The sequence below is a fragment of the Rhinoraja longicauda genome, chromosome 7, assembly GCF_053455715.1.
Source record: "Rhinoraja longicauda isolate Sanriku21f chromosome 7, sRhiLon1.1, whole genome shotgun sequence".
NCBI classification, from domain to species: Eukaryota; Metazoa; Chordata; class Chondrichthyes; order Rajiformes; family Arhynchobatidae; genus Rhinoraja; species Rhinoraja longicauda.
The window spans coordinates 18,446,145-18,473,061 of record NC_135959.1 but is presented as its reverse complement, the minus strand read 5'-3'; the positions used below and the strand labels follow the sequence as shown (position 1 = coordinate 18,473,061).

At 46.2% G+C, this 26,917-nt stretch overlaps 1 protein-coding gene across 2 annotated transcripts in view; it reads right to left on the bottom strand.

The window, feature by feature from the left end:
- Positions 1–9: 9 nt before the first annotated feature.
- Positions 10–26,917, bottom strand: part of usf3 (upstream transcription factor family member 3) — a 49,310-nt gene continuing 22,402 nt past the window's right edge. Inside the window, exons 3-6 of one of the 2 annotated variants that reach the window (XM_078402203.1) lie at positions 24,035–24,063; positions 13,205–13,287; positions 11,938–12,034; positions 10–11,605 (exon numbers count right to left, since the gene is read on the bottom strand). In XM_078402203.1, the coding sequence (XP_078258329.1) occupies positions 5,589–11,605; positions 11,938–12,034; positions 13,205–13,287; positions 24,035–24,063 (6,226 nt within the window). In that variant the 3' untranslated portion in view covers positions 10–5,588. The remainder of the gene's footprint in view (positions 11,606–11,937; positions 12,035–13,204; positions 13,288–24,034; positions 24,064–26,917) is intronic. The other variant, XM_078402204.1, reaches the window with a different exon arrangement.

Below are 26,917 nucleotides of genomic sequence, written 5' to 3'. Positions count from 1 at the left end.
GTATTTACAAAAAACATTAGAAAATGTCCCAATAAAATTAACATAATTGAATACATACAGAATCAAGTATATCACCTGTTTTAGAAATATTTAAATATATTCACAACCTGAAGGTTAGAGTGGTGACCATTGCAGTGTCTTCAGTGATGAAGACATCAAAAGACAGATAACAAAGTCATTGTGTACACCAACCACTCTCCTAAAGTGTCACTGTACAATTGTGCAAGTGTCAATACAGTTCAAATCTCCCTCTGATACAATCTCCAACTTCTTGATATGTTAGATGACTTCTCTTTGAACTCGCACTGCCCGACTGAAGGATTTAAAAACATTAGCAATGCAAATAGCTTTAAAAAGTAAAAGATCACTGTTGCTGGCAGTTTGTTTTGAGAAGACTGAGGGACAAATGAAAGCCCTTTACAGCCCTTTATTGAAGCGTTCTCCTGCCAGAACAACGTCACAATTAAAAAATTCAAATGTCACAAAAACATCTGCTAAAAAAATATATTTTTGAATGTTTAACCTATCTTATAGCTCTGTATATTTTGCAAGCAACTAAACACCTCAAACCCAACACAAACCTTAGATGATAGGTTATAGTCCATACTTGCAGCATCATTTGCAACTAGTTTATTTCTGTTCGATTAGTGTAAATAACAATGGCAAGATCTGTCATCTTTCAATTGCTGTCATGAAAAGGTTACACTGGAACGCCAAATTTATTATTCAAACAGAAAGGAAAAAGTACTTTAAGATACTTTGCGCAGTTTGAAGGAAGACACATTTTTTAATATTTAATAAAGTTCTCAAACCAACTTGTTGAACTCTTCCAACCAGTAATTGCAAGGATCAGGTATGGTTTACTGTTAATAAAAGCGCACACTCTAATTCTGCATCACGAGGTGATTTTGAATTTAAGGAAAACACAGATCAGATGATTTAGCAATTCCCACTTGTTAAATTGTAAGCTTTTATTGACAAGACCAACACTAGATTAAAACATGCAGACTTGAGCACTATTACTTGGATCACAGGCAGTGAATCATTCTCAGTCTGGGGATTGTTAACTGCTTGTCTATTTACTAAAGATGGTCTTAGCTGATAAATGAAATATGTAAAAGATGGAATTGGAGGGATGGTTTAAATTTAAATAATGTGGGTAGTCCAAGTCCAATACAACAGTTATGTTCAGCAACAATGTACCATGAGTTTAATTAAAACACAGAAACCTGCACGCCAGGAGGCTAATATTTAGCCTGTGCTAGTTCTGAGAAAAGCTTTACTTAGATTCTGTGCCCTTTGTCAGTACAGACTTAAAGATGCTTAGAACAAGGAGAGCAAGCTCTGATGAGTCACTTCTCAGGATCCACACCTCAAATTATCCCTAGAGTGATCAGACAACAGATTTGACTGCCTTTTGATTTTATTGAGATGATATAATCAAGAATAAAGCTGTTTCCATTTCATCATGTCAAAAAGGCCAACTGAGGAGAGGGGCAGGTACACTGGATACAACCATATTCGGAGTAGAGGAACTTTCACCCTGCAGCGCCTGATCTAGGAACGTTTGATACTACTGCTGGGTTTTGGGGTAGAAAGTGCTCTGCTAGCCAGCTGTGACAATAATTTTTAAAAAACTATTCAAAAGCAGTCTCTATAGATTAATATGTGATAACAACTGGACATGAGCAATGGCTCAGCAGAAGCAATATTACCTCAGTAAGGGTTGCAAGTTCAACTTAGTTGGAAGCACTGGAACCTGCACTAGTGTCAATATAAAGACAAGGGTACAGTTTTACATATAAAAGGTCATATGTAATGAGAATGATATTGGCAGTCAGAATATAAATGAAGTCATTCTGCTGCCAATCCATTTGGTGAGTAATTTTTATGCATAAAATTTACATCCATCTTCCATTAAATTCATAATTCTGGAGAAATTCCCAGCTCTTATTGTGAGGTTGTTATGGTTACTGTTCCACTCTGTAAATTGAGCTCTTTATTGTACAACAGTCTTTACTGTGATATTGGCTGATGCAGTGTTATTATAACATTTCTGTTTACAAAAAAATGGTTTGAAAGTAGCAGCTTAAATGTTAATTATTATTTATGATTATTATTTTATTCTCACACTTGTATTTATGCGGTGACTCAGTCTAAGTTCAGAAAGCAACTGGAAAATGGGATGAAATATGCACCGTGCAATCTTTAAATATGTTAAGGAACAAAATTCATGTAGAAACTAATACAGCCTATTGTTTACAACTAATGGTGCCCAATATCAGAAAGTGAATTATTGGAAGTTTTCTCTCAAAAATATCTGCATGTATTTAAAGAAAAAGGTTCAGAGGTGTATTAAGTTTGAGGGGACCGGGGTGGGTTACACAACTGGGCACAGATTTAAGATTCGGTGGGGCGTTGGGTGCACGGGGTTCTGATGAGGAGAGATAATTTTCCTTATACAAGGAGCAAGCAATCTGACGGCAGATGCAAAGGGAAACTTCATAAGGCAATGAAGGGAAAATTACACTACACTATGAGGAAAGGTCAGGAGAGTGAATCTAATTGGGGAGGTCTTTTAAAAAATTGGCTGAGTTACGATGGGCAAAATGGTATCGCCCTGTGAAATTTTGAAACTAGATTTGATCAGTAGGTCTGAAATTAGTTTTTCAGCCAATAGAAACCATTTAGCAGCATGCTTGGTTTCTTTTCTTCTGACTTCCAAGGGAATGAAGATTGGTCAGCATATACCAGCTGGTAACTCACTGTCAGCTGTTTTGTTCCAATTTAAACCCATCAATGTTCCATTAACAGCCCAAGTCAGAGGACATGTAACTTTGAACCCTGCAGTTCATGAGAATATGATTCAGTCAGAGGAAAGGGCTCATTTTCATTAACAAATGGCCATACAAGGCAAAATTCAGGTCAAGACACTGGGATGAATGTGGGTGTTAACATTTGAGAAAAAGCTACAAAACTGCACCAGTGAAGGGACAGGGTGGAAGGGCGCACAGGTAGCAAGGAAGCTACATTGGTGCACAGGACAATAAGGTCGTGAGATTGAGATTTCTTTGAAGAATTTGCTCAAATTAGATATCTGATTCTGCAGATTTTAGAATGTTTTGATTTTAGTTTTGAATGGAATTTCAGAGAACTTGAGTTGTGGCTTCTTCTGCAGGCTTTGCTTATTTGTCAATTTAGGAGGGCAAGATTCCTGTACAGATGTTGATTCGAGGAGCTCACATAACCTTAGCTCAAACAACCATTTATGGACAAAGTGGAGGATGGTGGGGGCCTGGAACGCATTGCCTAGGGTGGTGGTGGAGGCAGATACGATAGTGGCGTTGAAGAAGCTTTTAGGTAGGCACATGGATTTGCAGGGAATGGAGGGATATGGATCACTTGCATGCAGATGTGATCATTTAGCTAGGCATCATGTTCAGCTCAAACATTGTGGGCCAAAGGGCCTGTTCCTGTGCTGTTCTATGTTCTATGTTAATAGCCAGTGCAATGGAATACTCCTGTAGATTTTGGATTAGATTTTCCTTTAATGCTTCACATTATGTTTTCCTAAATAAATGCATCATGAACAAAGTATTATCATTTTACTTCACGAAAAACATTCTAAATGATAAATCCTATTACGTTAGTTCCACAAATGGGGCTGATGGAATTTGTTTTAGTTTTAACAGTGAGTCTAAGTTTCCCAGTAAGACAGAACAGAAGGATAGATTTGCTCTTATAGTTGCTCATGCCCTATTTACCCAACATGGTGCTTATGTGATGATACAAAGCTGCCAGAGTGGTGGACAAAGGAGGAATAACAACAGCTAGTCTATGTAAAAGATGAATAAACAGGCTTCTTTGAAAATTATCTGTGTAAAAGATAAATCTAATTAGAGAAAGTTAGATTTCTCCAACAAAGTCACATGCAATTTCTGATATTAGTGGGGATTAAAACTACAGATTAAATTTCTGACTAAAGGTTCTCTGATTTATATCTATTGTTCAACAGCAAACAGTTAAAACTAGCTGAGAGGAAAAAAAAATGTTCTACTGCCACAGACCCCCTCAACATTTGTAGTTTTAGGCAAATTTAGTTGCACAGTGTGGATGAACGGCACCTTTTTTGAAGTTTTATCTCAACGTTCCCAGGTTAGACAAAGCGAATCAACAACTAAGATGTGACCTGGCATATGAAACAGTAGCAAGTACTTTGATACTCTCCCCTTACTAGCTATGTTTTCTGGCCCATCGTGTAACACTATTACGTCACAGGGTACTTTGACGTGTGCACTACGTCAAAGTGCCTACTCTCCTCCAGTGGGGGCCCCATAGTCAAGCAATAACAATTGCTGATCCAACAAAGGAAGAAGATACTCATTTACTGCATTTCCAGCTTCAAGGAATGAAGTGCACTAGGTACACCAAATATTCCAAGGTTAGAAAAACCCAAGCAGAGCGAAACTCAAGGGGCTTACCTCCTGGCATTGCTGCACTCAAAGAATGGGACAGATTTATTGCCTTAATCTGTAAAGTGCCAGGGAGTCACGCTGATGAATGCTGATCTTTAACGATCGCCGTGACTGCAAAAGCCATCTAACTTAAACCATTGCTCAAAACAAAGATCAGTCAGGCTCCCGTGGAGAGGGTGACCTACTTCTATTAAAGCACAGAGTATGTTAAAGTGTGTTACAATAAGGCAAACTAAAATGCATTTATATGGAAATTAACTAGAATTTTTTTTATTTAAATATTTTATACAACATGCAGATTCAGACCTTCATCCATTAAATAAACACCAAATGCCTCTGTCTCTCCTTGCCTAGTGCTGAATTAATGGTAGCCTTGCATTTTAAATACAAGGTGGCAATGGAAGGGTGGGTTTCATTTTACTCATGCCAATTTGATCTCATGGGCATAATTCTTTAAGAAATTTATCCCATTAAGAAGGGGATTGTTTGTACTGAATAGTGGAACCTCAGATAAATACCATTTCTTGCCCCTGTACATTGTACTATTGATAAGCAGATCAGTAAACCAGCCGACCTCAACACCACTCCAGGGACAACCCCCTTGTTAACGTCAAACCCAACAAATACTGGTTGGCGAGACAACCTATCTCTTCACATATTTACATTTCAAAATCATTCGGTTCTACCAATCCATAAATGTGTATAAAAATCAATATCATACAGCATACATCAGGAGCTGTGGGAATGCAAGATGTTAATCTGCCTGCAATTTCTTGAAAGATATGGCCTTGCCACCAGTGTGTGAATACTTTGGTACACTGGGGGGCGGGAACAGCTAGCTGGTGCTATGACACACCCATGGTTCTCCCGTGGCACAACTCACTCCCTTGACATCCCCACCATCTCTCTCTCTCTCCCTCACACACTCTCCTCCTGCCTAGAGATCTTGCCACAAAAAGCATCTTGTCCACTTCAAAGCATCTGCAGCCGAAGGAGATCGGGGTTGGTTTGGGAGGGGCTGAGTGATGGGTTATTTCGGTTGGGTGTGAAGAGAGCTGGAGAAGTCCACTCCGACCTCAGCACCTCGCGGCCATCCGGAGTCCACGGTCGGTTTCACACGGCGGAGCTGCCGTCGTGGCCGAGGATGTGGCTGATATTGTGCGCGGATCTGTTGGAGTGCTGTTTGGAGACGTCGGAGAGGGAGGGGTTGGTTAAAGGCAACAGAGGTGACATGGGCATGGCGGGGTTGTCCGCGGCCAGGGGCGCGGCGGCGGCGACGATCTCAGGGAACAGGGTGGTCAGGTTGAAGTTGGACAGGTGCGCGGTGATGCTGGAGCTGTTGGCTATGGGCCTGGCCGAGATGTCGGGGAGCAAGGGGAAACTGGGCTGCGGAAAGCCAACGGGCCGAGGCGGCGACAGGATGGAACCGAACGGGTTGCTGGCTTTCTCCGTGTTGGGGCTGGTGAAGATCTGGTTGGAGAAGTAAGGGAGGGAGAGGTCATTGGAGAGGTTGGGATGCGCCGGCGAGTACGGAGGGTAGAATGAAGGCAGAGGGTTCTGCGGCTCCACCGGAATCAGGGTGGGGGTCCGGTTCGCGCCCGGCTGAGTCACCGGGGGTATGAAGGGAGGGTTGGCGTTGAGGGGCGGGTTCATGCCGCCCTCGGCGATGAAGGGGAAGCCGAAGCTCTGCGACAGTGAGTGCTGCTCCGGGGTGAGGTTCTCGCTCGGCACCTGCGGGCTGTCGGCGACGAAGCGCACGATGCTGGCGGTGCGGGTGGTGTTAGGTTGCTGCCTGCCCAACATCATCCCCCCGCTAGAGGGCAGTGGCAGCTGCAGGCTGCGCTCCAGCGCCTCAGCGCCCCCCCGGTGGCTGCCCGAGCGCGGCCTCTCGCCCTGCCGCAGCTTGCCCGCCGAGCCGCCCTGCGCCTGGTGTCGGACACGCTGAGCCACCGAGGAGCCGGGCTGGAGAGGGTGAGGCCGTTCGGCTCCGTGGGCCAGCGCCACCCGCACGCCTCCGTGCATGTTGGAGGAGACCTGCGCGTTGCCGTGGCACTTGTTGCCCTGGCTCTCGCCCAGTCTCAACGAGGCTTTCTGCGCCGCCACGCCGGGGCTGCTGTTCCTGCTTTGGATGACGGACACCGAGGACGGGTCGGGGTAGGGAAGTCTCCGGGATCCGAGCCCGCCCAGACCCAGGTCGCAGCTCTGCCCTTCGCCGTCCCGCCGACCATGCCCCGTGTCCCTGTACTCCATGCTGACGGGCGGAGCGCACTGCGAATTCCTGCCCGGCTCCTGCCCCGGCCCGCCGCCCAGCTGGTCCGCCAGAGGAGGGGGCAGCAGGCTCTGCAAGAAGCTCTGGTGGCAAGACCCGTCGCCGTCCCTCAGCGAGGCCCCGCCCGCGGTCGAGATCCCTTGCATGGGCAAGTAAGGCAGGCGGGCCGGTCGCTCTGCGCCGGTCCCCTGGGCAAGCCTGAAGCCGTGCGCTTGGATCCCCCTGTGCGCCGCCATGCCGCCGGCCATCTCGCTGCCCCGGGACGACTGCACCTCAAAGTTGCCCACAGCCTGGGTGGCCTTGAACGGCTGGCAGTCACCCAGAGACTGCACGTCGGCCGCCATGCAGTGGTCCAGGGAGAGTTTGGGCGGCAAGCCGTGGACGGGCAAGGATTTGTTCATGGACAGGTCGAGATAGGTGCGCAGTTCCGACTGCTCCAGTGCGGCCCTGGGGCTCTGCATGGCCATGGCCAGGCGCGACTCGGCGCTGGAAGGCCTCCCGATCAGAGCCTCTGCCGAGTAGCTGGAGATCCGGTTCCTCTCCTGGCGGTGAGGGGGACACTGCATGTCGGAGGGCCTGGCTTTGGAACCCATGTGTTGCTCCAGAGACCTGGAGGTCAGCAGCCGCTGGATGCGCGACTGTCCGCCCACCTGCTCGGGGGAGATGCCGGGCCCTTGGCCGCTCCGCCCGCCTTCCTGGTGCAGCAGGTCCGGGGCGTGAAGACTCTGCGGGTGATGGCTCCGGCCTCCCGTCGAGTTCTCGCACCTCTTGTCCGGGTGCGCGTTGCTGAAGTGCGGGTGCGGTACGGGCTGCTGCTGTTGCTGTAGCGGCTGCTGCTGTTGCTGTAGCGGCTGCTGACTGCCCTTGTGCCGGCCCTGCCCACCGACCGCCTGGTGCTGCTGCTTCGGCTGGATGGAGAGCTGCGGTCCCGGCGCCGCCCGCACCAGCCCTCGCTTCTTCTGCATCTGGGCGTCCTGTGGGGCGACGCGGGGCTGGTGCTGGACGCCGTGAGCCTGGCCTTGCGCCGAGCCCTCGCCGTGCGAGTAGTGGTGCTGCAGCTGGCAGAGGTGCCGATCGCGGGCCTGGCTCTGGTGGTGGTGCTTGTAGTAGGAGTGGGTGTGGGCCAGCGGGAGGCCGCTCTGAGATGACCCGTTGGCCTGGATCAGCCCGTGCGCCTGCATCTGCTGTGCGGCCGGATCATGCACTCGCGGCGGTCCGTTGCAGTGCGCCTCGACCGTCCTCAGCGTCTCCTCCGGGCTGGTGCCCAGGAAATGAGTGGGCGGGAACAAGGCGCCGAGGTTGTGGTTGTGGACCGCGCTGGGAGAAGTGGCCGGCATCTGCGCCATGAAGGGCGGGTCGCGCTCGCACACGTGCCCGGCCAAGGCGCCGAGCCCCGGCTTGCCCTCCAGGCGCGGGCCCCCGCCCTGGCACTGCTTCTGCCTCTTGGCCGTGGAGACCAAGTGGTCGCTCGGTCCGTTGCGCTTGCTCGCTTCTTTCCGCATTTCGACGCCCTGCTTCAGCCGCGGCTCCAGGGCGAGGGGAGAGTGGGGGTGAACTTTGGCGGGATATTCGGCCAGGGGGGCGGCCTGCTCCGAGTAGACAGGGTCCCCCGGTAGCTGAGGACGGGCGGTCGGGCCGCAGTGGCCCTGGTTCATCGCAACTGGGTTGGCGGGAGGTAGACACGTCAGGGACACAGTCGGCGTTTCGTGGGCCACAGAGGCCACTCCGGCCGGACCCTGCGACGGGACAGCATTGCTTTCCACTCCCAGGCCTCTGTCCGGCTGTTGATTCGGACACAGGGGCTTCTGATGCTTCGCTCCTGCCTCGCACCCCACCAGGTCGGGGCATGCGCCCTTTCCCGGGCTCGCCTGCTCGAATATGGCCCTGGCAGCGAGGGCAACGATGTCGCTGTGGTCGGGCAGGCCGTAGGAGTTGAAGGCGCCGTCCTCCCGGGCGCTGTCCGGCAGCAAGGAGGCGACCGAGAAGCCGCGGCTGCTGCCCGAGCTGGTGGACATGGGGGACTCGGTCTGGCGCTGGGCGCTGAGGGAGGCGGCCGTGCCCTCATGCTCCGGGGGGCCGAGATGAGGCTGGGTGGCGCCCTCCGTCTCGCCGCTCGGCAGCCCGTTATCCGCTCGCTGCTTGCCGCTTGTGGGGGGCGGCTCCCTGCCGCCTGAGGGGGGTGGCTCCCTGCCGCTTGCCTTCCCTTCCTGGCCGCCCGTCTCCTCGCCCGTGTGGCGCTGGGCCGCCGCCAAGGACTCCAGCTGTTGGGAGACGCTGGTGATGCCAGGAATACTGTGGGGTGCAGGCGTGGCCGCCTGAAGTCGACCCAAGCCGCTGTCCTTCCCCGTCCCTGCCTCCGCCTCTCCTGCCGGGCAGTCGGGAATGACGGGGGCCGCGCACACATCGTCTTTGAGCAGGTCCACCCGGGGCGAGGAGGCTGCCAGCGGTGCGGGCGATGCGCGCGTCTCCTGTGGGTGATCTGGACAAAGAGCCGAGGCTTCTGCTAAACTGGGAGCCGGTGCGGCCAGGAGGGAGAGTGTAGCGGCTGTCTGTCCGGGTGAGGCGGCGGCAGTGGGCGCGTTCCGGGGCAAAGACAAGTGCTGAGATGCCGGCTCCACGGCCGCATACTCGGGTGGGCTGCCCGGGTGAGACCTGGCGGGGTGGCCGGTGGTGGCGGCTGCCCGTGGCTTGTGCCGTGAACCCCTGGCCCTCTTGGACAGTCCGTGCTTCGCAGAGAGAAGCTTCCTCTGGGATTTCTTGGATTTGGAGGGGCGGTGTGCGCCGCGGGCAGGTTTTGGGGGTAAAGGATTGCTGCTTGCAGGAGCGGCGGCGGGCAGGTTGTTAGTTTTGGGGCTGCTCGCTGTGGTGGCAGCGGTGCAGACGGTCTGGGCGCTGGAGGCTGAGGGACTGAGCGCCTGACCACGGGCCAGGCCGGGCCCTGCCATCTGGGAGACACTCTGACTGAGGCTGGTCAGCGCACCGAAGGTGTTGAGGGCTACGTTGGTGTGTGGGTCTGCGCTGGTTGTCGGCTGGATGATGTGCATGGAGCTTCCCCCTTGCTTTACAGGCTGCACGGCGAAGATCTGGCCGTTGACCGAGATGGTCTTCGGCTGCTGCTGCTGCTGCTGCTGCTGCTGGCCGGCGCCCGTCACCGCCGGACACTGCGAGCTGCTGGAGCCGCAGGAGGACACGGGCCGCGGCAAGATGTGCACAAGGTGCTTCCCCCCCACCGTATGAACGCCGCTCCCGCTGCTGCACGTACCCGCGCTGGAGTCAAGGGTGGGGGCGGCTCTGTTGGCGTGGGAGGGGACCACGGAGACTCCGTTCTGGCTGGCGGCCTGTATGATGACTATCTGCTGACCTTGAGCCTGGCTGTTAATGGCCCCTCTCACCACCGCCGGCGAACTGGGATTCGCCGGCTGCAGGATGATCAGCTTCTGGCTGTTTGGGGAGGACGGGTCTGACCCACCCGAGGTGTGGGCCATTTGGATCACCTGCAAGGGAGGCAGCAGCGACACTACCTTGGCGGCGGGCACAGCTGCGGCGGGCACAGCTGGAACGGGCTGCAGGGGGGTCTGGAGAGTGACTGGCACCTGTGGGTTGAGTTGGCTGTAGGTGGGGCAGAAGGAGGTCCTTTGAAGCGTGGAGGAGGAAGCCGAGGACACCGCAGCCACGTTATTAACCAGCGGCCCGGCATCAGAGGCGTGGAAGGAGCTTCTGGCATTGACATTTTCGCTTAATGTCGTTGGCAATATACTACAGCTCACCTGGCTGACAGGATGCACTGTGTTTCCGGCCAGCTGTAAAGTGGTCCATGTAGTCCGAGTGTTACCCGCGAAAGTCATGCAAGTAAAGGCACCAAGACCGTTTGACTCAGAAGAGCAGGCGTTGGTAGAAACTGGGCAGGATACTGTCCACGAGCTGGCTACAGGACAAGACGACATCATACTGCCGTTACACATTGCCCCAGCTTTGAAAGAGGGCGGCAAACCACGGGCCAACATGGGTGAATTTTGGCAAACGTTTGGCATCATCACATTTTGCAGACCTTCTACCATGGGCCATTTCATTGACCTTAATTCCGAGTTCTGGCTGCTGGCCGACGTGGAACCCAAAACAGTTTGCGGTGTTATCCTGCTGGGACACTCCACACCCATGCACATCGTTCCCATCTGTTGCAAGTGCAATGGCAAAGCAAGGGAAGTGTTTGCAGAAACTCCAGGAACAGTCGGAATAGGACATCCACTTGTAGTTTCAGAGATGCTCTGTTCAAATCTGGCTTGGGGACAGTCCAGCACAATTGGGGCAGAGGTGCTTGTTGGACTGGCTAAAAGTGTCAGTGCGCAGCTGCTATGTGGATGCTGAAGAAGTTCTGGATCAGAAGTGTTCGTGGAAACATTCAGCATACTCTGTACAATGCTCGTGGTGGTGGTGCACTGTGTAGTGTTCAGAGAAGTTCGAGCTGTCGGGAGGCAGTCCGGAACGTCGTGCTCAGAGATCCCTGTCTGAAGTTGGACCCCATTTTCCACCGGGCCAATATCAGCCATCGGCATCATTATATCAAGGCATGTTTCTTGAGTCGTGTTCTTCAGGGTGTTCAGAGTTAGCTCTGGTGAACTCTGCACAGTGGTCTGGTGGCAATTCCCATTCAGTTGGTTTCCATTTGTGTAGATTAGTATATCATCTTGCATTTGGTTGGGAGAAATCATCATTGCAACTTTTGAACCCTTGAATTTCCTCTTCCAGTGAATGGTAGGGTCATCATGCAAGCAGATGTCATTAGCTTTCAGTAATTCCAGAAAACGGTCATTTTCTTTCCGTAGATTATCTAGCTGATTTCGTAGTCTGACAATTTCTTCACCTGCAGAAAAGACAAATTCAATTAAAAACAAATCAGCCGTAGATCCATTTGAAAGAGTCTGTATGGCTCGATTGATACCAATAAATTAAAGGACTCAGGCTGTTAGCTTCATGGCCTCATCACTGAACAATGATGACAAATTCTGTCAAAAGATTCATCATTGCACAGCACATAAAGCTACATCGTAAAGATAAGATGAGAGGGATAAGAGAAATGAAGACAGAAAAAATACTCAAGAAAACTTAAGCGTTTTGCTTCAGTTTTATATGTTCCCATTTCTTGTACATGGCGGTGAAAGTGATTACGCAATAATTGTCGCATTGTATGCTCACCTTGTTCTTTGGTTCCTCCATTCAAAAGAATTTCATCATTCTGTCTCTTCAGCTCTGAAATGTACTTGTATGCTTGATCCAGTATCATGTTTTTACTCTGCGTGGGAGAGAAAACTGTAGTTTAACACATCCTTGTTCATTGGTGTTTTTAAAAGCAGTGCAAGGGGGAAATGGACAGCAATGTTCAGTGAAAAGAAAATTAGGGTTTTAAAAGGTCCATTGGCCCAATTAAATAGCAAGAAAATAAGAACAAAAGGAGCAGAGATTTCCAATGCAAATATTTAACTTATTCATATAATAATAATAATAATATATTCCTTTATTCGTCCCCCCAGGGAAATTTACAGTGTTAAAGCAGCAAAGTGGATAGCAAGAGAGCATTCATTATAAATAGAAGATACATAAATTGTCATCAGTTTTCCGTGTGTTCTTAGCTGTTACTGTTGACTCGTCTGCTGGGAGCAGTGCTGGTTGTGCAGTCTCACAGCAGCGGGAAGGAAGGACCTCCTATATCTCTTCTTCACGCACCTGGGGTGAAGGAGTCTGTCACTGAAGGGGCTACTCAGTGCAGTGACAGTGTCCTGCATGGGGTGGGAGTCATTGTCCAGCAGCGATGTTAACTTTGCCATCATCCTCCTCTCTCCCACCACCTGCACTGAGTCGAGGGAGCAACCCGGGACAGAGCTGGCCTTCCTGACCAGCTTGTCGAGTCTCTTCCCTTCCGCCGCTGAGATGCTGCTGCTCCAGCAGACCATTCCATAAACATGGGATTGCTTTTGATTGCCCTGTTTGTGTTCAGAACCCCTGTTTAATCTACTAGGATAGAAGTTACACCACAATACCTCTGCTCTGCCCCTCAGATGCTGTATAATTCTGGAAAGTGTTTACATTGTTTCCCCATTGCTCTTGGGATAGAAACTCTACTGTACAGGTGTATAAATTAATCAAAATGGCCAAAGGAGTTTTGCAGTGTATATCTAAGGAGTGCCATCCACTGTATCTGTTGCACATCCTAGGGCCGATTTTTAAGTGCGTCGTACGGTGACTGAGGACGAATTTGAGCGCTATATTTCCCCAGCACCTCCAAAGATACTTAACAAGTTCAAGAATCAGGAACACGAGATTTATCAGCATTTGCAATCATAAGGGGAAGATTAATGATTGGTTGAGTCATTGTTTCATCCTCATGAGATGCAAACCACCATTATCTATCTAAATTGTTAAACTTTCAAATTAAAAGAAATGTACAAAATTGGAACAGTTTTACCTGTTTCAGAGCAGGAGAGCACGGAATTAGTTCTCCAATTTTGTTTATTCCTGAGTTAATCTTCTTCTTTCGATGTCTTTCCACTAGAAACATCAGAATTTGTCTTAAACATAGAAACATAGAAACATAGAAAATAGGTGCAGGAGTAGGCCATTCGGCCCTTCGAGCCTGCACCACCATTCAACATGATCATGGCTGATCATCCAGCTCAGTAACCTGTACCTGCCTTCTCTCCATACCCCCTGATCCCTTTAGCCACAAGGGCCACATCTAACTCCCTCTTAAATCTGGCCAATGAACTGGCCTCAACTATCTTCTGTGGCAGAGAATTCCACAGACTCACCACTCTCTATGTGAAGAAATGTTTTCTCATCTCGGTCCTAAAAGACTTCCCCCTTATCCTTAAGCTGTGACCCCTGGTTCTGGACTTCCCCAACATCGGGAACAATCTTCCCGCATCTAGCCTCTCCAACCCCTTAAGAATTTTATATGTTTCTATAAGATCCCCCCTCAGTCTTCTAAATTCCAGCGAGTATAAGCCTAGTCTATCCAGTCTTTCATCATATGAAAGTCCTGCCATCCCAGGGATCAATCTGGTGAACCTTCTCTGTACTCCCTCTAAGGCTAGAATGTCTTTCCTCAGATTAGGAGACCAAAACTGTACACAATACTCCAGATGTACAGTAAAAATTGAAAGAGCTGAGTTTTGAATACATTTTTTATATTTTCTAACTTTCCTTTATGACAGTAACAGGCAGGCAGCCAAGTTCTGAAATATTATGTTGGGAAAGTTAGAATTATTTTCATATTACTCCAAAGCACATCACAATAAAGTTGCTATGTGCTTCCCATTAACTAGATACCTGACCATTTCCACTGTGTTTATACATCTAATAACCACCTTCTCCAATATATTAGTCAGTAACCCAGTGATCAACTAATTCACACACAGCAAGCTTTAGCATTTAATTTTCAGTTTAATTTACACCCAGTAGTTTACTAAAACTTAAGAAATTTCCCCTCAGCCGTTGTCCTTTGTTTACTGTCCATCTCCTTGGCTGCAGTGGTTTATCTCAGTTCAATGACGAAACTCTTTAAGTTTCCATAAACTTGTTATTCACAGAGAGGGTTATGTATCAACATCGGGAGTGAAGGAAATTTTTTGAAGTAAAGACATTTTGCGGCATTTAATGGGGGGGGGGGGGGGGTGGAAACTATACATTTCTGGATGATTTTTCAAAAGAGCATTCATAAAACAATCAATAGACAATAGATAATAGACAATAGACAATAGGTGCAGGAGGAGGCCATTCGGCCCTTCGAGCCAGCACCGCCATTCAATGTGATCATGGCTGATCATTCTCAATCAGTAACCCGTTCCTGCCTTCTCCCCATACCACCTGACTCCGCTATCCTTAAGAGCTCTATCTAGCTCTCTCTTGAATGCATTCAGAGAATTGGCCTCCACTGCCTTCTGAGGCAGAGAATTCCACAGATTCACAACTCTCTGACTGAAAATGTTTTTCCTCATCTCAGTTCTAAATGGCCTACCCCTTATTCTTAAACTGTGGCCCCTTGTTCTGGACACCCCCAACATTGGGAACATGTTTCCTGCCTCTAACGTGTCCAACCCCTTAATAATTTTATACGTTTCGATAAGATCTCCTCTTATCCTTCTAAATTCCAGTGTATACAAGCCTTGTCGCTCCAGTCTTTCAACATATGACAGTCCCGCCATTCCGGGAATTAACCCAGTAAACCTATGCTGCACGCCCTCAATAGCAAGAATATCGTTCCTCAAATTTGGAGACCAAAACTGCACACAGTACTCCAGGAGCGGTCTCTCTAGGGCTCTGTACAACTGCAGAAGGACCTCTTTGCTCCTATACTCAACTCCACTTGTTATGAAGGCCAACATTCCATTGGCTTTCTTCACTGCCTGCTGTACCTGCATGCTTCCTTTCAGTGACTGATGCACTAGGACACCCAGATCTCATTGTACGTCCCCTTTTCCTAACTTGACACCATTCAGATAATACTCTGCCTTCCTATTCTTACCACCAAAGTGGATAACCTCACACTTATCCACATTAAACTGCATCTGCCATGCATCCGCCCACTCACACAACCTGTCCAAGTCACCCTGCAACCTCATAGCATCTTCCTCAAAGTTCACACTACCACCCAATTTTGTATCATCTGCAAATTTGCTAATGGTACTTTTAATCCCTTCATCCAAGTCATTAATGTATATTGTAAATAGCTCCGGTCCCAGCACCGAGCCATGCGGCACCCCACTAGATACTGCCTGCCATTCTGAAAGGGACCCATTTATCCCCACTCTTTGCTTTCTGTCTGTCAACCAATTTTCTATCCATGTCAGTACCCTACCTCCAAAAACATGTGCTCTAATTTTGCCCACTAATCTCCTATGTGGAACCTTGACAAAGGCTTTCTGAAAGTCAAGGTCCACCGGCTCTCTCCTGTCAATTTTCCTAGTTACATCCTCAAAGAATTCCAGAAGATTAGTCAAGCAATTGGTAATCACTATTAAGAATAGTACATAATATTGTAATTTTCAAACTTGACTAATATCTTGAATGTGACTGTTACCTTATTGTAATATACAGTTACTGGCATAGTAACTATGATTTTCATTGAGGGAGAGAGGGAAAAATATTCTCAACAAAGATCAAACAATTTTCATGAACAGAATTTGCCCTATTCTAATGACTGCTTCTTTCAGATATCGATTCAAAAGGATCCCTGGTGCTCAGCATCTGTTAAGTCATCAAAAAATTAAAAACAAGAAAATGCTGGAAATACTCAGCAGATCAGGCAGCGTCTGAGGGGAGAGAAACGACATTAACATTTCGGGTCGGGTAGGAAAATAACTGCAGATGCTGGTACAAATCATAGGTATCACAAAATGCTGGAGTAACTCAGCGGGTTCGACAGCATCTCAAGATGGAAGGAATGGGTGACGTTTCGGGTCGAGACCCTTCTTTAGACTGACATTTTAGGTCAATTACTTCTCCAAAACTTGAAAGTCAGAAAATAAGCATACAGTGCCCTCCATAATGTTTGGGACAAGACCATTCATTCATTTATTTGCCTCTGTGCTCCACAATTTGAGATTTGTAATTTTAAAAAGCACATGTGGCTAAAGTGCACATTAAAGGATATTTATATACATTTTGGTTTCACCATGTAGAAATTACAGCTGTGTTTATGCATAGTCCCCCCCCCAAGTCAGGCCACCATAATTTGGGACACATGGCTTCACAGGTGTTTGTAATTGCTCAGGTATGTTTAATTGCCTCCTGAATGCAGGTATTAGAGAGCTCTCAGCGCCTCGTCTTTCCTCCAGTCGTTCCATCACCTTTGGAAACTTTTATTGCTGTTTATCAACACAAGGACCAAACGTGCCAATGAAAGTGAAATAAGCCATTATGACACTGAGAAACGAGAATAAAACTGTTAGAGACATTAGCCAAACCTTAGGCTTACCAAAATCAACTGTTTGGAACATCATAAAGAAGAAAGAGCACTGGTGAGCTTACTAATCGCAAAGGGACTGGTAGGTCAAGGAAGACCTCCACAGCTGATGACAGAAGAATTCTATCTATAATAAAGAAAAATCCCCAAACCTGTCTGACAGATCAGAAACACTCTTCAGGATTCAGGTGTACATTTGTCAATGACCACTGTCCACAGAAGACTTCATGAATAGAAATACAGAGGCTACACTGCAAGATGGAAACCACTGGCTGTCTGCAAAAATAGGATGGCCGGGTTACAGCTTGCCAAGAAGTACTTAGAAGAGCAACCACAGTTCTGGAAAAAAGGTCTTGTGGACAGATGAAATGGAGATTAACTTATATCAGAGTGATGGCGAGAGCAAAGTATGGAGCAGAGAAGGAACTGCCTAAGATCCAAAGCATACCACCTCATCTGTGAAACACGGTGATGGGGGTGTTATGGTCTGGGCATGTATGGTTGCTGAAGTTACTGGCTCACATATCTTCATTGATGATACAACTGCTGATAGTAGCAGCATAATGAATTCTGAAGTGTATAGACACATCCTATCTGCTCAAGTTCAAACAAATGCCTCAAAACTTATTGGCCGGCGGTTCATTCTACAGCAAGACAATGATCCCAAACATATACTAAAGCAACAAAGGAGTTTTTCAAAGCTAAAAATGGTCAATTCTTGAGTGGCCAAGTCAATTACCCAATCTGAACCCAATTAAGCATGCCTTTTATATGCTGAAGAGAAAACTGAAGGGGACTAGCCCCCAAAACAATCATAAGCTAAAGATGGCTGCAATATAGGCCTGGCAAAGCATCACCAGAGAAGACACCCAGTAACTGGTGATGCACATGAATCGCAGACTTCAAGCAGTCATTGCATGCAAAGGATATGCAACAAAATACTAAACATGACTACTTTCATTTACATGACATTGATGTGTCCCAAGCATTATGGTGGCCTGAAATGGGGGGACTATGTATAAACACTGCTGCAATTTCTACATGGTGAAACCAAAATGGATAAAAATGCCCTTTATTAAAATCTGACAATGTGCACCTTAACCATGTGTGATTTGCTTTCTATTGCAAATCTCAAATTGTGGAGCACATAAGCAAATAAATCAATGATGCGTCTTTGTCCCAAATATTATGGAGGACACTGTATTTTAAGATGCAAAGAGAGAAATGGGGTGAAGCAAAAATGGGAATGTCTCTAGAGACTAAGGTTGTCTGGATAATGCAATTATTTCTGTGTCGCAGGAGAGGAAGCTTATTTGTCTGAAGGAATGAGACGAGATAAATAAACGAGAGAGGTTCAGAAAGGGAAAAAAAACATTCTAGACCTGTGAAATTCAGACAGAGCAAATGTTGAATATCCAAACAAAGGAGAATGCTGAAAATACCCAGCAATCAGGCAGCATCTGAGAAAACAAATACTGAGATATTACAGGTGGATGATCTTCCATCAGATCACCATACCCATTCCTGACACAAAGTCTGATCAGCTGCCCATACACTCAATCAGTTGAGAGAATTTCACAGGGGAAGAAAAACACAAAATACTTAAATTTAATTTATAAATATCATACAGAATGCGAAACATTGACTGGATCTATACATGACCAAAGCAACTGAAATATCACCACTAAGGATATATCGAAAAAAAAGTTGCAATTTAAAATTTTCACAAAAGTAAATTACAAGAATTAATGTAATGCATGTGAATTAAGGGACATATATTTCAATGGCTATGGCTTGGTGAACAAATAAAAAATAATTTAGATCTCATATAATTAATCATGATTATTAATTCTGATTAATTAAGCTAATCAAAAGATTTTCTAATGGAATGTCATCAACCTGAAACATTAACTTAGTTTAAGAAAATAACTGCAGATACTGGTACAAATCGATTTATTCACAAAATGCTGGAGTAACTCAGCAGGTCAGGCAGCATCTCGGGAGAGAAGGAATGGGTGACGTTTCGGGTCGAGACCCTTCTTCAGACTGATGTCAGGGGGGCGGGACAAAGGAAGGATATAGGTGGAGACAGGAAGATAGAGGGAGATCTGGGAAGGAGGAGGGGAAGGGAGGGACAGAGGAACTATCTAAAGTTGGAGAAGTCGATGTTCATACCACTGGGCTGCAAACTGCCCAGGTGAAATATGAGGTGTTGTTCCTCCAATTTCCGGTGGGCCTCACTATGGCACTGGAGGAGGCCCATGACAGAAAGGTCAGACTGGGAATGGGAGGGGGAGTTGAAGTGCTCGGCCACCGGGAGATCAGTTTGGTTAATGCGGACCGAGCGCAGGTGTTCAGCGAAGCGATCGCCGAGCCTGCGCTTGGTTTCGCCGATGTAAATAAGTTGACATCTAGAGCAGCGGATGCAATAGATGAGGTTGGAGGAGGTGCAGGTGAACCTTTGCCTCACCTGGAAAGACTGTTTGGGTCCTTGGATGGAGTTGAGGGGGGAGGTAAAGGGACAGGTGTTGCATCTCATGCGGTTTCAGGGGAAAGTGCCCGGGGTTGGGGTGGTTTGGGTAGGAAGGGACGAGTGGATCAGGGAGTTACGGAGGGAACGGGACGAGTGGACCAGGGAGTTACGGAGGGAACGGGACGAGTGGACCAGGGAGTTACGGAGGGAACAGGACGAGTGGACCAGGGAGTTACGGAGGGAACAGGACGAGTGGACCAGGGAGTTACGGAGGGAACGGGACGAGTGGACCAGGGAGTTATCAGGGAGTTACAGAGTTACCCTCCGTAACTCCCTGGTCCTCGTCCCTTCCTACCCAAACCACCCCAACCCCGGGCACGTTCCCTCTATCTTCCTGTCTTCACCAATATCCTTCCTTTGTCCCGCCCCCCTGACATCAGTCTGAAGAAGGGTCTCGACCCGAAACGTCACCCATTCCTTCTCTCCCGAGATGCTATCTGACCTGCTGAGTTACTCCAGCATTTTGTGAATAATACATTAACTTAGTTTCTTTCTTAACTGTTTGACCTGCTGTGTGTTACCAGCATACTTCCATGATGAGATTTTCAAGCTGTTTTACAATGGAGCTAATTTGGTAAAATATCTAAATTCGTGTCAGTTCAAGGAAATTCAACTTGGGTGCATTGCAGCAGACTGCATAGAGTTAGTGAGGGTGCAATGATAGCATAGTATTTTTACAGCATGCATTTACACAAATCCTGGAGCTGCTGTCAGTTGTGTGGAATAATGAACACTAGATTTCAGTACACGTGACAATAAACTAATGACTAATGATGCTGAGCAAAGGTCATTACTCTGCCTTTACTCCTACAAGGTCCAGGCTAATACATGGTTTACATTGTCACTACAATAATTACAATAAACATTACCATAACAGTTAGTTCATTATTACTGTCACTTGGTGCTAGGTAATTGTCCCTTGAAAAAGACCAATATAATACTTGTGTAGGAGCCATTTGTGTTTGTGCTAGCTATTTAGCATATTATATTACTTTGTATCCTGCTGTATTATTTTTGGACACTTGGGGGTTGTCGTGATATGAATAGATATATGGCATAATGGACTGGGGGGAGCCAGAACTAGATGCTATATCTGGAAATGCAGAGACGGGAGGGGCAGACACAAGCAGCTTGGCGAGATATAGTTCTTACCAGACTTGCAACGAGAGAAAAGTTTGGAAAGGTACAGATCTTTTGCATCACTACTTCAATAAAGGACTAATTAAACTGAAACATCTTTAAGATCGCTCTGTTGGGGCTCTGCGTGAAGATCGTTCACTCCTACCCTCTGTGAAGTAAGGCAATCGGAAAGGACTTTATTGGAAAAGGAATGAAGTTGCTATTACAACTTGACTATAGTCAAAATATAGTACAAAATATAACAATGGTCGTCACAGTAACAATAAAACACAATGTACATTTATAAAGCTCCTTTAACATGATAAACAGGCTTAATTCCCCCGCTGTCATGGTGCAATTTGAGTATAACACCCAACTGCTAGTTTAGGTATCTGGATTACTTACCCAAATAACATAATCTATATCCTTTTGGAAGGGTGATAAAGAAGGGGGGGCACCTATTGTTTACAAGGGAGTATCCTCTTCTGAAGATGGCATTTCATCTTTTTCAGAGGGAATGGAAGGAATTCTCCTGGTCCATAAACAAGCACTGTTTGCTGATGTTGATAGTTTCTGAATTGACACTTGAAGCCCAGTTATTTTGCATGTCGAAAACCTATTTAGTCAGATGAGCATAAAAGGAGAAATATATTCTTTCTCAGACGGTTGGTTGCTGGTGCTTCATTTGTAATGTGTCCAAAAGGTCTCGGTTGGAATACTGGCACGGTTGCCAACTTCCCTCAGCTAATAAATTAGTGAGAGATGTGCTTCAGGACCTGATTCTTGCAGGCCCATCACCTATTGGAGTTGAGACAGAAGCTTCACTCTTCAGAAAACATATTCCTAAATAGAAAGTAAACTTTTAAACGTTACGTTGTTCTGAAGCCTAGAAGTGCATGAGGCCAGGGTCAAGAACAAAAAGGTTCAAAGTCATGAGGTTTTTGGATGTCTGCAGATTGCAGCGAAAAAGAAGTCAGAACTATGACAGAAGCTGGATCAACTTGCACATTTACAGTTCCATTAAGATAATAAAAAGTCTCAAGGTCTTTCACAAGAGCAACAAAAGAAATAAATTTTAATGACAGTCAAAAAAAAGGGAAAAGAGGGGCTGACCCTTTCAAAAATGAGCTCTGGGTTGGCCATTGAGTAAATTCATGGATTCTCAATACAACAAATTTAGAGGAGTGCAGAGATAGATACGCTGGTTTACGGCTGAATGCATTTACAAAGATGGGCAATAGTGACACCATGGCAACATTTGCTGGCCAGCATTCAGATGGCCAAAGAGCTGTGAACTTGTCAGGTGTACAGCATTATGAGTAGGCTGTTTTGCTCGGTGTATTCCCAGTGTAATCGCCTAGAAGGTGATTATCAGCCAGCTGACCAGCAAGACCTGTGAAACATAGAAACATAGAAAGTAGGTGCAGGAGTAGGCCATTCAGCCCTTCGAGCCTGCACCGCCATTCAATATGATCATGGCTGATCATCCAACTCAGTATCCTGTACCTGCCTTCTCTCCATACCCCCTGATCCCTTTAGCCACAAGGGCCAAATCTAACTCCCTCTTAAATATAGCCAATGAACTGGCCTTACCTACCTTCTGTGGCAGAGAATTCCACAGATTCACCACTCTCTGTGTGAAAAAAACATTCTCATCTCGGTCCTAAAAGACTTCCCCCTTGTCCTTAAACTGTGACCCCTTATTCTGGACTTCCCCAACATCAGGAACAATCTTCCTGCATCTAGCCTGTCCAACCCCTTAAGAATTTTTAAAGTTTCTATAAGATCCCCCCTCAATCTTCTAAATTCCAGCGAATACAAGCCGAGTCTATCCAGTCTTTCTTCATATGAAAGTCCTGCCATCCCAGGAATCAATCTGGTGAACCTTCTCTGTACTCCCTCTATGGCAAGAATGTCTTTCCTCAGATTAGGAGACCAAAACTGTACGCAATACTCCAGGTGTGGTCTCACCAATGCCCTATACAACTGCAGTAGAACCTCCCGGCTCCTATACTCAAATCCTTTTGCTATGAATGCTAACATACCATTCGCTTTCTTCACTGCCTGCTGCACCTGCATGCCTACTTTCAATGACTGGTGTACCACGACACCTAGGTCTCGTTGCATTTCCCCTTTTCCTAATCGGCCACCATTCAGATAATAGTCTGCTTTCCTGTTCTTGCCACCAAAATGGATAACCTCACATTTATCCACATTATACTGCATCTGCCATGCATTTGCCCACTCACTAACCTATCCAAGTCACCTTGCAGCCTCCTAGCATCCTCCTCACAGCTAACACTGCCCCCCAGCTTCGTGTCATCCGCAAACTTGGAGATGTTGCATTCAATTCCCTCGTCCAAATCATTAATATATATTGTAAATAGCTGGGGTCCCAGTACTGAGCCTTGCGGTACCCCACTAGTCACTGCCTGCCATTCTGAAAAGGACCCGTTTATTCCTACTCTTTGCTTCCTGTCTGCCAGCCAGTTCTCTATCCACATCAATACTGAACCCACATCAATACCGTGTGCTTTAAGTTTGAATACTAATCTCTTATGTGGGACCTTGTCGAAGGCCTTCTGGAAGTCCAGATACAACACATCCACTGGTTCTCCCTTATCCACTCTACTAGTTACATCCTCTGAAAAATTCTATAAGATTCGTCAGTCATGATTTACCTTTCATAAATCCATGCTGACTTTGTCCAATGATTTCACCACTTTCCAAATGTGCTGCTGTCCCATCTTTAATAACTGACTCTAGGGTCATTCCCACACCTGGATTTCACTAGCACCAAGGGCCAGGAGGGCAAAAGGAAAGGATAGAGGTGAGGAAGGTACAGATCACTTTGCTAGACTGTACTAGACACAGACGTACCTCCTGCCATACAGCTCCCTGGCCATGGCGGCTCATTGCAGTACAGCTCGGACTATCAGTGGCAGAGGCCACTTGCAATCACAAGGGCCAGAAGATGCAGTTGGATTGCCGAGGTTAACGTGAGACCGCAATGGCACAGAAAGATTATCAAGTAAAAAATAAAGAGCAAGTTAGGGGATTGTCAGCTGAGCACAAGCATGTGCCTGCAGCTGTCCAAGGATTTTTCAAGCAGAAAAAGCCATATACCAGCAGTTACAGCAATAAATGCCAATTAATGATGATAACATTTTAAAACTTTACAATAGTTAGCAAAAATCAATGTTAAGTTTATTGTGGAACACCTGTGGGTTAATGGAACAAGTGAACATGAAACATTTTTCAAGTGAATTCTTTACAAAATATGCTTTGTGAATGACAAAATGAGCAAGGCAGATTGGCAATAATTCTCTTGGCTCATCACTAACTCCACATAACCACGGCTTCTTTACTCATTTTTAGTTACTGGCTCAGCTCAGTATCCAAACCATTTATGCTGATCCTCACTAATTAAGATGGCTGGTGCAGAGGGACAGTAACATTGGTGGACTGTAATGTCCAGACTTGAAAGACTTCATGAGAAGTTTTGAGTACACACATCACAACAGAAGAATATGCATCAATGGTGAACAATTCATGCAATAATGCTCGCTCCATAAAGTTTGCAGCATCATGCTTTCTCAAAATCCTCTTTACATGGACTAAAAACAGCTAAATTACTGTAACTACTGTACACTGAACCAGAAACAGTAACAGACACTGACCTGCATTGTGAGATTCTCGATTTTTCTTCCTATATACAAAAGAAAAAAATGAGTTAAGTAGAAATAAAAGAAGACAAACAACCCACCCAAATGTGTCTTTTACTCATTTTCAAGATCTAGGTCTCACCAATTTATTGACCAACTTAACTTAGAGGAGATGGTGGTGAGGCACTCCAATGAACTTCTGCAATTGTCATGGTGAAGATGTTCACACACAGTGCTGTTTAGTAGAGAGATTGTCACCCCACCAATGATGGATGGTGTGCAACTTGGAAGGGGAATGCAGGTGTTCCTATGCACCTTATTGGTCATCAAGCTCATGAGCTTGGACTGATAATGGCAGTGGATTTTGTGGATGGTACACACTGCAATCACTGTGTTGGAAGTAGAGGGAACAAATGCTTTGGGTGGTTAAAGGGGTGGCAATATACCAGGCTGCTTTATCTTAGGTGGCATTGAGCTTCTTGAAAGCTTTAGGTGTTGTTCTCATTCAGTGCCTATGTCCTCAAATTTTAGAATCTTCTATCCTGTGTGTGTTCACTTTATTCATGCCCCCAATTTTGTACATTTCAATCAATCTCCTATGTTCCAAAGAAAAAACGTTTCCAGCCTATCCAGCCTCTCCCTGTAACTTAAATTCGCAAGTTCAGATAACATTCTGGTGAATCTCTTCTGCACCTTTTCATTGTTCCTATATTGTTTACATTTACATTGTTCCTATAGCTGGCGACCACAACAGCACACAGTGTTCCAAGTGCAGCCTCACCAATGACTTGTAACAGCCGTATCACGGTCTCAGTCTTTGTACTTAATACACTTCCCAGTGAAGACAAGTGTCCACCCCTTATCCACCTGAAATGCCACTTTCAGGAAACATGCACCAAACTCCTAGATCTCTGTATCACGACACTCTTCAGGGCTCTACCATTTATACATTTTCTGTGCAGGTCCTGCCATGGTTTAATATACCAAAGTGTAACATCTCACGCTTGTCAGAATTAAATTCCATTTACCAGTCCTTGCCTCACCTTCCCAATTGCTCTAGATCCTGTTATAAACATAGATATCCTTCTTCCCTGTCCACTATACCACCAATTTATTTTTTTCTCCCGACGCCTGTGCCCTCTAGTTTTAGGAAAAAACCCCTGCAAATGCTGGTTTAAATCGAAGGTAGACATAAAATGCTGGAGTAACTCAGGCAGCATCTTGCGAGAGAAGGAATGGGTGACGTTTCGGGTCGAGACCCTTCTTCAGACTGATCAAAGGGTCTCGACCCGAAACGTCACCCATTCCTTCTCTCCTGAAATGCTGCCTGACCCGCTGAGTTACTCCAGCATTGTGTTTACCCTCTAGTTTTAGGTTGCCCAGCCTTGTGAAAAAAACAAACTATTATGCAAACTATGCCCCTCATAAGTTTAGAAATATCATTAAGGTCATTCCTTAGCTTCCTATATTCCAGTGAGAATAAAGCCAGCCCATCCAATCTCTCCTTATAACAACAGACCTCTATTCCAAATAACATGATGGTGAATCTTTTCTGCACTCGCTTTATTATTACTACAACATTATTTGTGCAGCGTTAAGACATAAAACTTTACCCAGTCCTCTAATTGCGGTTTAATCAATGTATGTACAACTGCAATATGACATTAAAACCTTTACCTCCATGCCGTGGCCTGTGAAAGTAAGCATGTCAAATGTCTTTTGCTCCACCTATCTCTCTGTGATGCAACTTTCAGAAAGATTTGGATTTGCACCCAAAGTCCCTCCATATATCAACACTGCTAAAGTCCCTGCCATATGCCCTACCAGAATACGAGTTCCCAAAGTGTGTTACCTCACATTTGTCTGCATTAAATTCCACTTGCCACAGCTCCATCCAACTATACAGCTGATCCATGTCCCACTGCATCCTCATACAACTTTCTTCCTTATCTACGACTATCAATTTTCATGCAATCTGGAAACTTATCAAGCATACAACCTTTAAGGTGAGGGGGTAAGGATTTAATGGGAACCTGAGTGGTGACTTTTTACACAAGGGCTGGTGGGTGTATGGAGCAAGCTGCCAGAGGAGGTAGTTGAGGCAGATACTATCACAACACTTAAGAAACATTTAGACAGGTACATGGATAGTGTAGGTTTAGAGAGATATGGACCAAAAGCAGGGAGAACTAGTGTGGATGGGGTATGTTGGTCAGTGGGCGAGTTGGGCTGAAGGGTCTGTTTCCATGCTGCATGACTCTATGACTCTACATTCTCATGCATATCATTACATATTTACAAAAAAGGCCAGCACCGATCCCTACAATGCACCCTTTGTTACAGACTTCCACCCTGTGTTTTTATTTGATATTTTCAGTATCTGTGGATTTTTTTTTTTTTTACTTACATGGCTGGATTTTAACAATCCTCAAATGCCAAGCAAGCAAACTGCAAACAAGCAAACAAGCAAACTGCATCAAACTGTTCCATCACAACACAATTAAGGCAAACCACTTAGCATTAGTCAAAAGCATCGGACTGTGACCTCCTGAATATATGGGGATTATATAAACTGGAAGATTGTTCCATAGACACCAAACTACAGCCTGATACAAATATGTTCATAGAATCATGGCATTTATTCAATGCCTCTGATTTTTCTTTCACAGTCTCTTGATGTGTTCTGTCCCACCAGCAATATAAAAGTTGACGTTATGTTGCAGTAATATAAAAACTTTAGTCAGTTTACAGTATTGTGTGCAGTTCTGGTCACCAGGAAGGATTAAAGACTGGAGATTCTGCAGAAGCGACTCACCAGGATATCGCCTGGATTGAAGTGTATTAGCCATGAGAAGCAAAACAAACTTAGAATATTTCGCTGGGGAGTGCGAGGCTGAG